Here is a 13,943-nt window from a genome sequence, read left to right as displayed (position 1 = left end):
GCTGTGAACACGGCCGCATTGTGGCTGCTTTATGTAGGAAGAAACTATGGCTTAGCCCAGTTGAGTGGATTCGTTGAGTTTTCCCGGCAGGAAGTAAAAAGCTATGGTTCTTAACAAGGAATTTATCATTTAATGTATAAGTTGAATTAGAAGCTTCATTTCTCCCCCCTCCGCACCCCCTCACGTCCCGCAACTACTTCCTGGGTGTACAGAGAGAGTTCCTCGCCCTCGAAAAGCTCAGTCAAGTGGGGCAGGCAGATGTGCAGCAGGGCTGTTGGTTTCACAAGATCCCGTTTTTCTGCCTTTAAGGAGCTGAGTCTAGTAGGGGAGACAGTAGGCAGTGTGATAGGGGCAACACCAGGAGGGTTGTGAAGTGCGGTGGGAGCAGAGGAGGTGCATCTCACCCGGTGGGGTGGGGGCCTTGTGGGAGGGGACATTCCCCTGCAGGAGAGGGAGAGATCCTTGCTTGAGCAGGGGAGTTCAAGCGTTTATTTATTTATTTTCTTAAAGATTTTATTTATTCATTAGAGGCACACAGAGCCAGAGACACAGGCAGAGGGAGAAGCAGGCTCCCTGCAGGGACCCTGATGTGGGACTCCATTCTGGGTCTCCTGGATCACGCCCTGAGCTGAAGGCAGATGCTTAACTGCTAAGCCACCCAGTCATGCGGAGAGTTCAAGTGTATAGATGAGAAAGAAGAACCCAAAGTAAAACCTGGGCCTAGGAAAGCTTAAGTCTATGGATGGAGAATAGATCCTCTCTGGTGGAGTGGGGTCATAAACACATGAGCAGTGTCCTTTATCTTATCACTAACTACTCTCTGGTTCATTATTTGCCCTTCTATCTTACCACTAGAAATGAGAGTACCTTGCGGTCAGGTGTGCCTCTCATCTCTGAGCCTTTATTACCCAGCACGTAACCAAGCTGAGAGTGGGTCTCTTGAGTTTTGGGAGAGCTGAATAGCTTTGGTAAGGCTGGGAAGAGCAGGTTGCAAAAAAACCAGATTGTGCAGGACCTCTGAATGTTAGCTGAGAAGCTTGTATTTATCAAAGTGTTAGCAAGTGTTTATCAAAGGCTTTTATAATCCCACCAATACCATGATGAAGATTGGACTGCCCTTGGTGTGCCAAGGTTTCCTTTTTTTTTTTTTTTTTTAAGATTTTGTTTATTTATTCATGAGAGGCACAGAGAGAGAGAGGCAGAGGGAGAAGCAGGCTCCATGCAGGGAGCCCAACATGGGACTCGATCCTGGGTCTCCAGGATCATGCCCTGGGCCAAAGGTGATGCTAAACCCACTGGGCCACCAGGGCTGCCCTGTGCCAAGGTTTCCAGTGGAGGATGTGGAGGGCACGGAGATTGTTCAGGAGGCTATCTTAGGAGATGATAAAGATCTGAGTTATGATGGTGGCCACAGAAATGGAGGGAGAGGGTCCAATGAGGAAGCAGTCTCAAGGAAAGAATTGATTAGTTTGTGCCTATCTGGGTTTAAGAAATGAGTAAAAGAGATATGGGAAATCCAGGCTGAGAAGTATATAAGTCCAGAAACGGGATTTGGGGTTGTGTGGAAGGAGAGCTGGCTGGAGGCAAAAAATAAAGAGCTCCGTTTTAGAGGAGTTGAATTGGAAGTGATGGTGAGTTGTCCACATTGAAATATCAGATGGGGAGAGATGGGGAGTTACTCCAACATAATATGTGGGATTGAACCCCTGAGAGAGGATAGGGCTGAAGGCATCCCTGCAGAGGGGAGAAGTAAGGCCATGAGAAAAATAAGAATCACAGATTCTCAGGTTTGCTCCAACAACTGGGGCTCGAGTCCCATCCCCCTCCCTGCCAAGTTCTGTACTCAAGCCATCGGGAGGCACTTGACTGTTAGGAAAGCCAGCCTCATACTGAGTTCCCAGCTGCTTCCCTTTCAATCCCAGGATTGTTCATAACAGTATTAACAACTCCTGTATTAAGCTCTGACTCTGTGTTCTGCTTTGCGTGTGTGACTTACACTGAACCCACAGGGCCTCATACAGGAAGCCTGTTGCAGTCCTAAAAAGCCGTTTTGCTTTGTCGTCATCTCCACATTTCCTTGTTTGGTTTGTTTGTTTTAAAGATTTTATTTATTTATGAAACAGAGAGATTGGCAGAGAGAGAAACAGGCTCCATGCAGGAAGCCCGATGTGGAACTTGATCTCAGGACTCCAGGATCACACCCTGGGCCCAAGGCAGGCTCTCAACAGCTGAGCCACCCAGGCGTCCTACTTCCTTGCTTTCTTTATTTCTTTGCTTGCTCTTTAGTTACACTGAGTCATCAGAACAGACTCCCTGCAATCACCTCAAAGTCCAGTTTACATTAATTGTCCAGTCTCAAATCGATTTGGTGTGAAAGCTTCTCCTTTCTCTCCCCGCCTTGAGCTTGCTTTAGGCTCCCACCATGGAGGGGAGGGTGCTTGACTTCCCCATTTCCCCATCTTGCTTCCTTACACACACACACCTCCCCCATCAGACTGTGGCTTCAGACCCATGGAAATTGTGGGAGAAGAGATAGGGCAGGAGCAGGAAAGATCCCGCGCCCCCCCCCCCCCCCATCACCTGGCATTAGTATTCTCTGAGCTGGATGGGAGTTTGTAGCTCGTTATTCTCCATGTAGTGCTTTTGTGGTGCAGTTCCTTTGACCTAAGTGGTGATGCCTCAGTTTTGCTGCTTTCATCTCTTTCTTCAGCCCCTGGTTTCTGGAATTCCCTACTACCTCCAGTTGGCCCATTGTCCTTCCAGGTGGCAAATCTTGGGCAAAGTCCCTTTATAATGGCTTCTAGTTGGTGGCTTCCCTTGCCCACATTTGCTCTGCAGGAAACGCCTATGGATCCTTTGCTCCAACAAATCCTTACCGGGATTTGGGGGTTGTGTATATAGGGCATTTCAAATGCATCTGCCTCTCCTTGCTTTGCCAACAGCCAGCCTCAGACTTTTCCAGGATGGGGCCCAGCACCAGCCTGTCTGCTTGCACTATCTTCAGAGGGCACAGGCCAAGAGATTCTAAGGGTTTTCTGGTTTCGTGAATTGTTTAAATAAAGCGAAGGCTTGTGAATGTTGGAATTCATGAGGATGCTAATAGAGGGAGTGAGATTTGAGATGCCAAAAGGAGAGAAGGTTTAGATTGGAGAAGGTAAGGTCAGGGGATTCCAGGAGAAAGCACAAAGCCCCCAGCCCCTACCCCCCAGGGGCAGCTGGTTGAGGAGAGCTGTTCATACTTTACCCTTAGGCAAGAAGTAGGAAATGAGAGAAGTTGCTCCTTGGGGACCCAAGGAGGGTTGAGATAAAAGGTACAGCAATTGGGAAAATTCTAGGCAAATGAACAAAGAGCAAGGGATTTACTGGTAGCTGTTGAGGCCAAATTGACTTCTGCAGTGTGTACTTTCTTTGTGTCCAAATCCACATGGTTTCCACAGCCCAGACCCCACACCAAGGTCATTGATGAGCAGGTGGGGCTACACACACAGACTCCTATCCACACCTGCATATTTGAACACATAAACACCTGGATCTACACAGGGAATTTATTTTTATGGGCATATAGTTTACATACAATACAATATACAGATCTTAAATGTTATTTGGTTTTGACAATTTACACCCTTAACCACCACTCCTCAAAACCATCTGTAGAACATTTCCATTATTCCAAAAAGTTCCTTCATGCTTCTTTCCATCAATCCCCCGGGACTGGTACTTCCTGATTCCTATCACCATAGTTTCATTTTTACCCACTCTTATATATTTTTATACACAATATGCAAGCACATTGACTTCCTCCTTGCCCTACCCCACATATACTCAAGCCATACACATCCATGTATACTGACCATTTTGTGCCTTACAGTAGTCTTAGACCATGGTTATGGGCTGTCATATTTTTGCTATTAGATGCTTGTATATGCTAACCTACCTTCAACCCTAAAATTGTACCCCAAGTGAAGTATTTTAAATTTCTTCTTCGGATTCCTGGAGCAAAGAGTGAAAAGTAAGAAAGGTAGTAATCATTCCCTCTTGCATGGGAGATTGAGTGATTGATTGATTGATTTTGGTGCTCTAGGATATTTTAAAACGGAGCTGTATTTGGATAAACAGCTTTAACTTTGTTGTGGCTCTTGCCTGCCAGAAGTCAAAGGATTTGGCTTCCAAGATACATTGCAGCAGAACAAGTGTGAGGTGGTGGCCTGGCAGCAGCAGAGGCAGCAGGAAGCATGGGTGGGCAGGGAGTTTCCAAGAGCTGGGAGTCACTGATGGTGGCAGGTATGAGTCAGGAGCAAAGCCTTTGGTCTCTCAGATCAGTCAGAGGTCAGGGAAGTAAGAGCACAGCTGAGTTTCTGGACTCAGGGCTGAAGACTTGTGTCAGAGGAGCAGAAGGTGAGGTCTAAGCCTGGTCAAGGAGCAGAGGAGAAGTAACTGCTGAGACCAGGTGTCATGGTCCCAGCCTTTGGGAGACTTAGAGTTGACCAGCCCCTACCCCTGACAGGTGAATTGCATGGATAGACCTGTTAATCTCACAGGACTGCAAGGGTACCTCTCAGATGTGTAGTGAGCTTAGGTTTGGGGACACAAAAGTGAAGGCAAGATAGAAGATTAAGAGACAGGGATGTGGGTGCCTTGGCCTGGGCCCCTGGCCCCTATCTGCTGCTTCCAAAATACAGAAATTCTGGCAGTCACTGCAAGAGAGCCTGGTGCTCTTCTGGACTGAAAGACTGGTTTCAAGACCACTTGTGACCTCCACAACTCGGGGGGGGGCTATAGCCTGGAACTGTGTCCTCTAGCTTTGTCAAGGTTCAGGGCACAAGGAAGGTGTCTGGCTGTGAGTGAAGACCACACCAGATCCTGCGGGATCCTGTCCTTCAGGCAGCACGCAAGGCTCCCTCCACTTACAAACTTGGACAGCTCCTGCTCTGCTCCTTGGCCTGAGATTCTCTGAATAGTGCTGTCTACTGGGTTTGTAGTGATTAGAGGCTCCTGGGTGAATTGGAAGGAGAGAGCTAGGGTAGAAGCAAAGGAGTGCCTGTTTCCCAAGCTACTGCTCTATGCCATGGCCAGTGCTGGGCAATTTGACATCCCAACGTAACATTCCCATAGCCTTTCCAGTATAATCCCATGTAAACTGCCTCCCTTTATGGGCAAGGGTGTTGAAGTCTGTTACCATGTTAAGCTTTGGTCATCCTGGCACAGTCTCTGCTTCACAGAGAACCAGGGCATCTGTGCAGTCCTGAGTCATATCTGTGCAGTCCTCTGGTCCCTGCTCAGCCTGAGCCAGGAGCCCGAAGTAATGCTCATGGCCTGGTTTCTCCAGGAGCATTGTGCCTCTCCTCTCTACCTGAAGCAAATGCCCATCAGTTGTATCCAACCAGACTGCCTGGGGCCGAGCAGCAGACCACACTTTCTGCCCTAGAAGTCCTTTGAGAAGCCTGATGTGAGGCCTGGCCTCTGACAGCCATGCCGTTAGTCAGAATGGAGGTTGCAGTGGGGAGAAAGTAAGTGAGAGTTTGAGGATAGGCTCTGAGCTACAGACCAGATAAGTTAGGAGCAAGTGTTTAGGATGGTTTATGGGAACTTGTGGGACTAGATGCAAAACTCATCCCCTCTCTACTCACTACCTCCAAAATGCCCTGAGCACTGGGCTTTCAGAGACAGAGGACCTGACTGGGGGTGGGAATGGAGAGTTCCTTAGGTGCAGTCCACCTGTGGCTTCTGTATGTGTGGCATTGAGTCAAGTTGGCCCCATTAGTGAAGCCAGGAATGAGGACTAAGAATTGATTTATTCAATGCATGCTTATAGGGACGCCTGGGTGGCTTAGTGGTTGAGTGTCTACCTTTGGCTCAGGGTGTGATCCTGGAGTCCCAAGATTGAGTCCTGCATCGAGCTTCCTGCATGGAGCCTGCTTCTTCCTCTGCCTATGTCTCTGCCTCTCTCTCTCTCTCTCTCTCTCTGTGTGTCTCTCTGTGTGTGTCTTTCATGAATAAATAAATAAAATCTTAAAGAAAAAAACAATGCATGCTTACAGAGCACTGTTCTGTACCAAAAATCCTGGCTCTGGATGAGGATACAGTGAACAAGAAGAACAAGGTCCCCGTCCTTATGACCCATCCATTCCAATGGGAGAAGATTGATGATAAAGCAAGCAAACAAATGAGTGCAGTAATATTGGATGGTGGCAAGTGAGGTAAAGACAAAGAAACTCATAGTTCAAAAAGCTCACCCTGACAGCCATGTAAAGATTAGATTGTAGGGGGGAAAGCAGGAAGCACAAAGTACAGTTGGGAAGTGTGGCATCCTTAGGCAGAGAGGATAGTACCTTGGTCTAGGATGTTAGCTCTGGAGCTAGAGCAAAGTGGATGGGCTTGGATTATATTTAAGTCCTGGAGCTAATAAAATGGATATTATATTAGTTGGGGCTGGGGGAAAGAGGGATTTGGGGTGTGGACTTGAGTAACTAGGTGGGTAATAGTGCTGTCCTTTGAGACTGAGAAAACTAAAAGGTATTGGAATTGTGGGCACGTGTGAATGAAAAGTTCTGTTTTGGCTATGTTGCATTTGAGATGCCCATGAGTCATCCAAATGGAGTCCAAATCAGTGGAGAGATCAAGCAGGGGCTACAGTTTGGGCCTCTTTGGTATACAGAGGATATTCAAATCACTTAGACTCTAGATCTTAGAGTGGTGGCTCTCCAGTAGTGGTGACTTGCCCCCTTCTTCCAGGGAACATTTGGCAACATCTGGAAACATTTTTGGTTGTTACAACTGGTTTGGGGGGAGGTTTGCTATTGGTATCTCCTGGGTAGAGGCAAGGGATGCTGCTCAAGATCCTGCTATGCATACCCCCACAGCACAGAGTTAGTTATCTGGCTCCAAATTCTAGTGGTGCTAAGGTTGAGAGCCTTTTCCTGGAGAGAGTGTAGATGGAGAAGGAAAGAGATGACAGCCCCAGGACTGAATTAATGTGAGGAGGTAGAGCCTTCTGCACAGAAGACTGAGTAGCAACAACCAGAGAGGTAGGGAAGCCTGGGGAGTAGACTGTCCTGGAAGTGGAGAGTGTTGGGAAGGAGGGGTGCTAAACTGGGCTGAATGCTGACAGACTCCATCCTTCGAGTACAGAGAGAAGTGGCTAATGACTTAGGCAATACGGACATCGTTGATGACCTTGATACGAACAGTTCCTGTGGTTTGTTGGGTTAGAAGCTCCAGGGGAAAAGGTTGCATTTCTTCCCTGATTGGAATGTCTCATGTGTGTAATTTCATTCATCCACACGCAACCAGGAGGTTCTGTTATTCTGGTTTTATAGGAATGGCAATATTACCCCCATTTTATAGAGGTAGAAACTGAGGCACAGGGAGGCTACTTACTCCTCATGGTCAGGCATCCAACTGTCAGTGAGAACAAAGATGAGTACAGAAGATGTTTGCCTGCTGGTAGGAATGATCCATGGGGAAGCTGAAATCAACGATGTTGGAGGGGAAGCTGAGAACCAAAGTCTGAATTAGTGAGAAGGATCTGGGGACCATGTTGAGGTGTTTGGCCTTTCCCAGGAGCATTATACAGGTAACTATGAAGTGGACCGTTGCTGTTTTGAGCAAGATTACCCCTAGACTCAACTTCTCTTCCACATACCCCCTGCTGGCCTCCAGAGGCTTGCTGGGCAGCTCTCTGTAGCCCCCACCCCTGATACCCTGATAAAGGGTAGCCTCCCTATAGGAAGCTGCTGCAGGGGCCCAGCCCTTCTGCTTTGTGGGGCACCAGGGAGGCTAATTACTCCCCATGGTCAGGCAGCCAACTGTCAGTGAGAACAGAGATGGGTACAGATGTTTGCCTGCTGGTAGGAATGATCCATGGGGAAATCTTTGGGGCACTAGAGACTGGATGTGCTCAGGAACCAGTATAGCAAGTAAAGGCATCCCTGTAGTCAGGAGCCAGAGGTGGCTGGGCAGTTCTATCAATACACATCTGTGATTTCCCCCCCAAATTTGACTGCCTCCAGCTTTATCCTAAGCCTAGAAGACCCCACCCCAAGGTCTTTGTTCACGCTCTCTCCTTGTGGTCACCACACCAGCCTCCCTTAGACTCTCTCAAGTCCTGAATGTTCTTGTATTCTTCACATTCTCTCTCTGGCTAACTTGTATAGCCTCTTGATTCAGGAGCCCCAGTTAGCAGTCACATCTCAGACAGCCTTCTCTAACAGCCCCAGCTAGATGAGGCCCTCCCGTTAGCTTGTCCTCCAACACTGGGTGCTGACTCTTTGGTGGCATTTTTCCTATGTATAATGTGTTTTTGGGTCCAATGTTTGTATTCCATGCTAGGCTGTAGTCTTCATGAGGGTAGGTCTAGTTTACCAGTTATTTCCAGGGCCTGACATACAGTAGGTATTCAGTAATTATTTGCTGAAAGAGGAAATACTGACTATATTATGACTTATTTGGGGCGCCTGGGTGGCTCAGGTGGTTAAGCATCTGCCTTTGGCTCAGGTCATGATCCCAGGGTCCTGGGATCAAGCCCCGCATCAGCTCCCTGCTCAGAGGGGAGTCTGCTTCTCCCTCTCCCTCTGCCCATCCCCCCACCACCTTGTTCATGCTTGCTCTGTCACTCTCTCAAATAAATAAATAAAATCTTTAAAAAAATATTATGACTTATTTTGTATTTCTCTGGCTCTTACATGCTGTGTTCAACACTTTATTCTTCTTGACACACATATTTTACTACAAATTCTTAAGCTTTCCGGATCACTCACATGATTACTATCATTTTTTAAAAATATTTTATTTATTTATTCATGAGAGACACACAGAGAGAGAGAGAGAGGCAGAGGGAGAAGCAGGCTCCATGCAGGGAGCCTGATGTGGGACTTGATCCCAGGATGCAGGATCATGACCCCAGCTGAAGGCAGACACTCAACCACTGAGCCACCCAGGTGTCCCTCATTTTTGTTTGAAGGTGTATGTATAAAGGAGTTTAATACAATATCTTTGGCCATTCTTTAAAATAGAAAGAGGTACTAAGCTTGTACATTATTGATTCTTCCCAGTATAGGATGGCTGGTTTGGTTTTGTGTGAACCAACAGAACTTTACAACATCTTGAATCAGGTCACAAAACTTTCCCGATTGACTGAACCCAACTATCTCTGCTTATTGGGTAAGTACTCTAAAAAGCTATGTTTTGTTCAGTGTCCTTCAAATACTATTTTAGGTAAATCGACAAACTTATGGGGATTGAAGAATAAATGACTTTAGAAAACTGTTAGACTCATTTGACATAGCTTAAAATGCTGCTGCTAATTGTCACCTGACTTGGAAATAACTCCAGATTAAATCTAGAAGTTCTTAGAAGACTTGTGTTCTTGTTCAATGGAACATTTATTTTTTTTTTTTTAAAAAAGATTTATTTATTCATTAGAGACACAGAGAAATAGAGGCAGAGACATAGGCAGAGCCAGAATCAGGCTCCATGCAGGGAGCCCGATGCGGGACTGGAACCCAGGACCCCAGGATCATGACCTGAGCCAAAGGCAGATGTTTAACCACTCAGCCACCCAGTGGAACATTTCAACTATCTAACAAATATATAGTGATACTAACAAACGTTCACATACCCATCACTCAGATTTAATATAAATCTGAGTAAATCTAAGTAAATCTGTTGTATCCCTCTTTTGTACCCCATCCCAATCCCATTGCTTCTTTTTCCCATAGATGATAGCTTCTGTATTTTCTACATTTTTATTGTACGTGCAGGCATCTCAAAAATAATGTGTAGTTTAAACATTTACACAAATTGTACCATAATGTACAGTCATTCTGCAACTTGTTTTTTCTTGAGATTTTTGAGATTTCCTCCCTCCATATCTAAATGTGAAGATCTATTTTAACCGTTAGGATAGTACCCATTCCTAATCAGTTGTGATGGGTTGCTTGCATTATGTTCCTGTTATGAACAGTGCTGCACTGAAGAACTTTATGCATCTCTTGCCCACATACAAGAGTTTCTTCAGAATATCTGCCTAGAAATGGGATTGCCAATTTGCGAGTTCTGCTTCAAATTGCCCTCCAAAAAGATTGTATCAATTTGCATTTCCATCATCAATGTAAGAAACATACCTACCAATACCTGCTTTTGTCAGCCTTTAAAATTTCTGCAGTCTGATTGGTGTGAACTTGTGATGTTTTCTCCTCCAATTAAAAAAATTGTGATAAAATCCACATAACATAAATGTGCCATCTTATCCATTTTTAAATGTACAGTTCAGTGGTATTAAATATGTTCATAATGTTATACATTATGCATTATGTGCATCACTTTCCATCTCCATAACTCTTCATCTTGTAAACTCTAAAACTCTATACCCATTAAATACTACTTGCCCCTTCCTCCCATCCCTTAATCCCCTGGAAATCACCATTCTCCTTTCTGTCTCTATGATTTTGACCATTATAGGTCATGTAAGTGAAATCATACAGTATTTGTTTTTTTGGCTTGTTTCATTGAGCTTCATAAGGTCCTCAGGTTCATTATGTTGTAACATATTGCAGAACTTTCTTCCTTAAGGTTGAGTAATATTCCATTGTATGGATATACCACATTTTGCTTATCCATTTAATCAGCAAGTATTTGGGTTGCTTCCATATCTCAGTTATTGTGAATGATGATGGGTGTACAAATACCTCTGAGACCTTGCTTTTATTTATTTTGGGTGTATAAACCAGAAATGGAATTGTAAGATCATATGGTAATTCTATTTGTAATTTTTTGAGGAACTGTTGTATTATTTTCCATAGCAGCTGTGCCATTTTACATGAGCACAAGGGTTCACAAGTTTCCAGTGTCTCCACATCGTTGTTGACACTTGTTGTTTTCTGTTTTTTGGGGGGATAGTAATCCTTCTAATAGGAGGGAGGTAGTATCTCATTATAATATCGATTTGCATTTCCCTAATGATTAGTGATGTTGAGCATCTTTTCATGTACTTCTTGGCCATTTGTGTATCTTTGGAAAAATATCCAAGTCCTTTGTCCATATTTTAAAAATATTTTATTTATTCATGAGAGACAGAGAGAGAGAGAGAGAGAGAGAGGCAGAGACACAGGCAGAGGGAGAAGCAGGCTCCATGCAGGGAGCCCAACATGGGACTCCATCCCAGGTCTCCAGGATCAGACTCTGGGCTGAAGGTGGCGCTAAACCGCTGAGCCACCCGGGCTGCCCTCCTTTGCCCATTTTTGAATCAGATTTTTTTTTTTAAAACTATTGAGTTTTAGGAATTATCTACATATTCTGGGTATTAATCCCTTATCAAGATTTAATTGTCATGAAGTTCAGTTTATTTTTTTTTCTTTTGTTCCCCATCCATTTGATGTCCAGGAAATCATTGCCAAATCCAATGTCCTGAAGACTTTGCCCTGTTTTCTTCTAACAGTTTATACTTTTAGGTCTTACATTTAGGTCTTTGATCCCTTTTGAATTAATTTGTGAGTTAAAGTGTTGTTAGTTGTGGTGTGAGATAAAGGTCCAAGTTCATTCTTTTGCATGTGGATATCCAATTCTCCCAGCACCATTTGTTGAAAAGATTGTCCCATTCTCAGTCTCTTGAAGATTCCATATGAATTTTAAGATGGGTTTTTCTTTCTATAAAAAAAAAGCCCCAAAATGGGGCACCTGTGTGGCTTAGTGGTTGAGCATCTATCTTTGGCTCAGTTCGTGATCCTGGAGTCCTGGGATGAAGTCCCACATTGGGCTTCCTGCAGGGAGCCTGCTCTCCCTCTGCCTGTGTCTCTGCCTCTCACTCTGTATCATAAATAAATATATATATTTGGGCAGCCTGGGTGGCTCAGCAGTTTAGCTCCTGCCTTTGGCCCGGGATCCTGGAGACCCAGGATCGAGTTCCTCGTCGGGCTCCCAGTAGGGAGCCTGCTTCTCCCTCTGCCTGTGTCTCTGCCTTACTGGTTATAGGTCTACTCAGATTTTTTTTTTTCTTTGTGATTTGGTCTTGTAGATGTGCATTTCTAGGAATCTTTTTTTTTTTCATTTTTTTTTTCGTTTCTAGGAATCTGTCCATTTCATCTAGGTTATCTATTTTGTTGATATATAGTTAATTGTTAATAGTTATCTCTTACAATCTTTATTTCTGTAGAATCAGTAGTAATATCCTTATTTTCATTTCTGACTTTAGTAATTTGGATCTCCTCTCTCCCCTCACTGCTTTAGTCTATCTAGCTAAAGGTTTGTCAATTTTGTTTATCTTTTTAAGGAACCAACTTTTGGCTTCATCGATTGATTTTTTTTGTTGTTCTGTTTTTTTCAAGTAGGCTCCATGCCCAACATGGGGCTTGAATTCACAAACCTGAGATCAAGGGTTGTTTGCTCTACTGACTAAGCCAGCCAGGTGCCCCAGAGGTCTAAGTGAGTTTAAATTTGTATCTGCACTCATATGTAAAATAGTCCCCGAAGTTAAAGACCACATGTTTGTAGAAATTTTAAAAATAAATAAATAAAATGGCCCTTCTTGGAAGATCAGGGCAAAACATCCAATCTTCTATTTAAGATTTATTTATTTATTTTGAGAGAGAAAGAGAGAGAACAAACAAGTGAGAAGGGCAGAGGGAGAAAGAGAATCTTCAGACTCCATGCTCCAAGCCTAACCCTGACACTTAACCGACTGTGCCACCCAGGTGCCCCATCAGTCTTCTTCCTAATAAGAAACTATAACCCGTTTGCCCACCAAGGTGTAGCAAAGCCAATCATGTGGTGAAGAAAGGGCTTACTTGAGAACAGCCAAATGAGGAGACAGGAGGGCAGCTCTGAAGAAAAAAAGTGTATGTATGTTAAAATGTCTTAAACTATCTATTGAATCAAATTTATATTAGTTAAAAGGGATCCATTGGTAAGACTACCTAGAGTTAGTCTTATATATTCTAGTATTTCAAGTTTGTTACTAGTTACTAAACCTCAGTTTACAAATAACATATTCAAAAAAAAAAAAACAAATAACATATTCATTTTTTCAGATCTTTTTCCCCCAGCTTTATTGAGAAATAAGTGACATGCATCACTGTATAAGTTTAAGATGTACAGCATTATGATTTGATTTACATATATCATGAAATCATAATAGATTTAGTTAACCTCCATCATTTCCTATTGATACAATAAAAAGAAAAGAAAATCTCTCCTCATAAGAACTCCTAGGATTCACCCCTAAGAACCTTTACCTGGGGGTGCTTGGGTCGCTCAGTTGATAGAATATGAGACTCTTGATCTTGGGGTTATGGGTTCAAGTCCCACATTGGGTATAGAGATTAAAAATAAAATCTTTAAAAAAAAAAAAAACCCTTTCCTACCTATCCTACAGCAGTGTTATAGTCCTTATGTTGTACACTATAACACGTTTGTTTTTTTGTTCCTTTATCAAGAAGGAAAATTCTAGCATCAACTCTATCCAGTCAGGGAAAAACATAAAATAAAAGATTCCAACAGTTCCACACAAATATTACATTTGTCAAATGGAAGAACTCCCAGTTGGTCCAGATGCTTATATTACTAAGATACTTTTCATTGATGTAATTTTTTTTTCAAGAAAAAGAGCAAGAACGAATGCACACATGTGGGAGAATGAGGGGTGTAGAGGGGGTGGGGGCAAGGGGCAGAGGGGGAGGGAGAGAATCTCAAGCAGGCTCTATGCCCAGCATGGAGCCCAGTGTAGGGCTTGATATCATGACCTAAGATCTCATGATCTGAGCTAAAACAAGGTTGGATGCACAATCGATTGAGCCACCCAGGTGCCTCCCACTGACATAATTTTTAATAAGCACAAATATATAGCTTTAGTTTCAGAACTTAATATATGCCTGACAATCAAAGCCTTCTTTCTGGAAGAAAGGTCTTTTTTTTTTTTTTTTTTTTTTGGAAGAAAGGTCTTAAGCCCCACT

At 43.8% G+C, this 13,943-nt stretch overlaps 1 protein-coding gene across 10 annotated transcripts in view; it reads left to right on the top strand.

Annotated features, from left to right (window-relative positions):
• STYXL1 (serine/threonine/tyrosine interacting like 1) overlaps positions 1 to 13,943 on the top strand; it is a 61,679-nt gene that overhangs the window by 1,259 nt on the left and 46,477 nt on the right. For 6 of the 10 annotated variants that reach the window (XM_072752911.1, XM_072752909.1, XM_072752912.1 and 3 more), the window contains exon 2: positions 9,051 to 9,159. In XM_072752911.1, the coding sequence (XP_072609012.1) occupies positions 9,051 to 9,159 (109 nt within the window). Of the gene's footprint in view, positions 1 to 7,447; positions 7,574 to 9,050; positions 9,160 to 13,943 lie in introns of all 10 variants that reach the window. The other 4 variants (XM_072752913.1, XM_072752910.1, XM_026019660.2 and 1 more) reach the window with 2 other exon arrangements.

This window comes from Vulpes vulpes, chromosome 3 (assembly GCF_048418805.1).
Source record: "Vulpes vulpes isolate BD-2025 chromosome 3, VulVul3, whole genome shotgun sequence".
Classification (NCBI taxonomy): Eukaryota; Metazoa; Chordata; class Mammalia; order Carnivora; family Canidae; genus Vulpes; species Vulpes vulpes.
Note: the sequence above shows the minus strand (reverse complement) of the source record. Positions and strands in the feature narration are given on the sequence as shown.